Source organism: Mizuhopecten yessoensis, unplaced genomic scaffold, assembly GCF_002113885.1.
Source record: "Mizuhopecten yessoensis strain PY_sf001 unplaced genomic scaffold, ASM211388v2 scaffold179, whole genome shotgun sequence".
Lineage (NCBI taxonomy): Eukaryota > Metazoa > Mollusca > Bivalvia > Pectinida > Pectinidae > Mizuhopecten > Mizuhopecten yessoensis.
Genome location: NW_018403417.1, coordinates 388,319 through 391,292, shown reverse-complemented (window position 1 = coordinate 391,292; position 2,974 = coordinate 388,319). Strand labels below are relative to the sequence as shown.

The 2,974-nt window shown below is 38.1% G+C and overlaps 1 protein-coding gene across 1 annotated transcript; it reads right to left on the bottom strand.

Annotated features, from left to right (window-relative positions):
• Positions 1-316: 316 nt before the first annotated feature.
• LOC110457630 (protein hairy-like) lies at positions 317-2,633 on the bottom strand. Its single transcript, XM_021509018.1, has 3 exons — positions 2,443-2,633; positions 2,205-2,300; positions 317-1,485 (listed from the first exon to the last, which is right to left on the bottom strand). The coding sequence occupies exons 1-3, from the start codon at positions 2,503-2,505 to the stop codon at positions 586-588; spliced, it is 1,059 nt and encodes a 352-aa protein (XP_021364693.1). The 5' UTR covers positions 2,506-2,633; the 3' UTR covers positions 317-585.
• Between the last annotated feature and the right edge of the window lie 341 nt (positions 2,634-2,974).

The following is a 2,974-nucleotide window of genomic DNA, read 5'->3' as shown; positions in this document are numbered from 1 at the left end:
AAAATTAGTCACATAATCATTTTCAGTCTTCTCCAACAGTGTTTTAACCTGTTCCAGTATGGTAGTGTGTCTACGTCGCTAAGCTAACCATGATTACTTCAAGGTTTTTAAGAGAACCTTCTGTCATCAAATGATGGAGATTGTTTTGCGTTTATAAAACATACCAGAAGGCATAAACTCCATTAAAGTCTTCTTAATCAGTGGTTTATTCTGTACTAGGATAGCAACTCGACATATATTGCTAAGCCAACTATACTGTTCTACCATGAAATCATCGAGATTGTTTTGGGTATAAAAACATAAAAGAAGTCATGTAATCAATTTAAATAACAAATTTAATAATTGGAATAAAAAAATATTCAAAATTCAACAAGTAGAACAACATAGAATAGCACTAGTATCAAATATAGCAGCTATTCGCAGTCATTCGGAATATTTCCTCCTGTATCACACATCACAAGTCTCTCACATAGCATAAAGTTCAATGGAAGCACTTTGGTTTGTCCTGAGTTAGTCATTAAAGTTTCTCATATTTCACACATTTGTTTCTAGTCTCATTTTCTCTCATCACACAACCACCATCGTTCACCAAGGCCTCCATAACCTTTCATTGTACACATTAGAGTCATGGCAGTCAACATGTCCCATGTTTAATAACTGTGCTTGCTTTGACATTAACGAGTAATCATGATTGTCCTTCGAGTAAACGTTTTCCTTGTTTTTGATGGGTGATGATGTGGTTGACTGCTGGCAGGGCACCTGTACTGTGAACACAGGAAGAGCTGTGGTGGAGGGTGAACTCTGATTGTCATTAACAGGTCCGACGTAAACCGCCACTGGACCATTGTAGAGATTTCCAGGAAGAATTTGAAAGGAACCCGAGAGTTGTGTTTTATTGTCCGTATTCACTGGAGTAGCAATGTTCACGAATGTGGGAGAAGATTGATTCAGCACGTGCTGTGAGTTGGTTTGTTGTTGCGACACATTCCCAGACATAAGTAGGCACGTGTTTTGTTTGACTGGTGACGATATCGTTGTAAAACTACTCATGCTACTGTTACTGCTGAAGCTGTTGTTTTGCGCGTGCTGCTGTGTGGGAATTTGAACACTGAGAGGCTGCATTGTCTGATGCTGTGGCTGAGGATGAACCACCTTTTGCTGGGACACAGGTGTTATTTGTACAGGTGTAACCTGCTGCTGCTGCTGTTGATGTTGTTGTTGTGACTGGGGGTGAGCATTCACAGATGGAGCGACTCCGGATAGATGGTTCATGATACGAGATCGCATATCATCATTGACGCTTTGTGACGTATTCAAGTACTTCACAACCTCTCCCGCGCATTCTTTAAATCCTGCTCGGTATTTTGATACAACATTAGGGTCTGAAGCTAAAGCTGTTGACATTTGTTGCCTCTGGAGATTCCTTAAATGCTTCACAGTCATTTCCAAAATGTCAGCTTTCTCTAATTTGGAATATTGAGAACTCTGAAAAATATAACATAAATATACATAAGTTATGTGATAAGCATTTAATAATGATGTTAAGCAATAAAAGAAATGAGATTACCCTATACTAGTAAAAAGTAGGCGCCAATAAAGTATGTTAATAAGGTTTCATCATGTATCGCCAACTGTATGTTAATGTGCTTTGAGATTGTACGTTTAAACGGATTCATTCGAGTCAAACTTGTTGTTCTTTGTTCAGCAATTTCAAATCGAAAGCCCATCACCCCTATCAGAGCTAACGGACAGATGTATCACCTGTTCTTGTATATATTGTGACGTCTCTCTAGTGTTCACCCAACCGTCAATTACCATATGTGCATGAGCCGAGACTTCGAGATACCGCTAACTCATCCTACACAATGTCCCGTATTGATTGTCAAAACGTTTATCTGTTATTCACAAAATAATTTGCACTTTAACATAATGTAATTTTTGTATGCATATAATGATTTGTGATTATCGATCAATTACCTGTTGATATATGGCATGTGTGTGATATCGATTGCGTTGATAAATATGCGATCTAAATTCAATAACTCCCATGGTCTCCGTCCCCTAGTCCACAAATATTTCTTACACACCATGACGAAGCAATGGTTATTATTACGTATATCATGTTACATGATTTCTGCTCCAAGCCAATTTTACAATATCATTATGACGTATTATCAATATCATAATTAGCAAGATATACTTACATCTTTTCTCATAGCTTCCAGCACTAGTGTCTTCAGTTGGGATAGACAACTGTTGATTCTCGCTCTCCTTTTCTTTTCCATAACTGGCTTATTGCTCTGAAAAAGCAAAGTAAATCAGGAATTAAAATCTAATCAAAATTATAAAGTAATTAATTAAAAATAAAATAATAAAATAATGTGAAATTAATTGTATTTCAGGTGTTTGGTTGGTTGATGCAATATTTGATTTAAAACTTACCTTTCGAAGAGAAGCTTTCTTTTCCTTCGTGGTATGACCACACTCCATACTTTGTAAAGACATAGTGTTGATATTCAATGATAATCCAAGTAAGGTGTTTGCGGTACGAAGATAAAATTTAAAATGCTGTTGCTTCAGTCTTTCTGCTGATATATAGGCCTACTCACATGTCTCGTGTCAGATCTGATGGTATGTTTGTTGCCCTTTCCCACGGTAAAAATCCGTCACATCCGACCAATCAAAACACAGGACTGCTACAATCCACCACATGTAGCCAATCAGTTACTAGATAGGTATATCGGCGCGCTTGGTCTCGTGGCTGCAGGCATTCCATTGGTCTCGGGCAGGTGGTTTGATTTGTCACGTTGCCTCGCTGTCAATCAAAGTGTTTGCCATTTGTTAACTAAATAGGTCCACGTGCCGCAGTGATTATCTTCTGGTTTTGTGAAAGTGTGGGAAAACCCCGCCTACTTTGGTAGTCTAAATGCTTGAATGACTATGTAAACACGCATACCGATAAGCAGCCGGATTC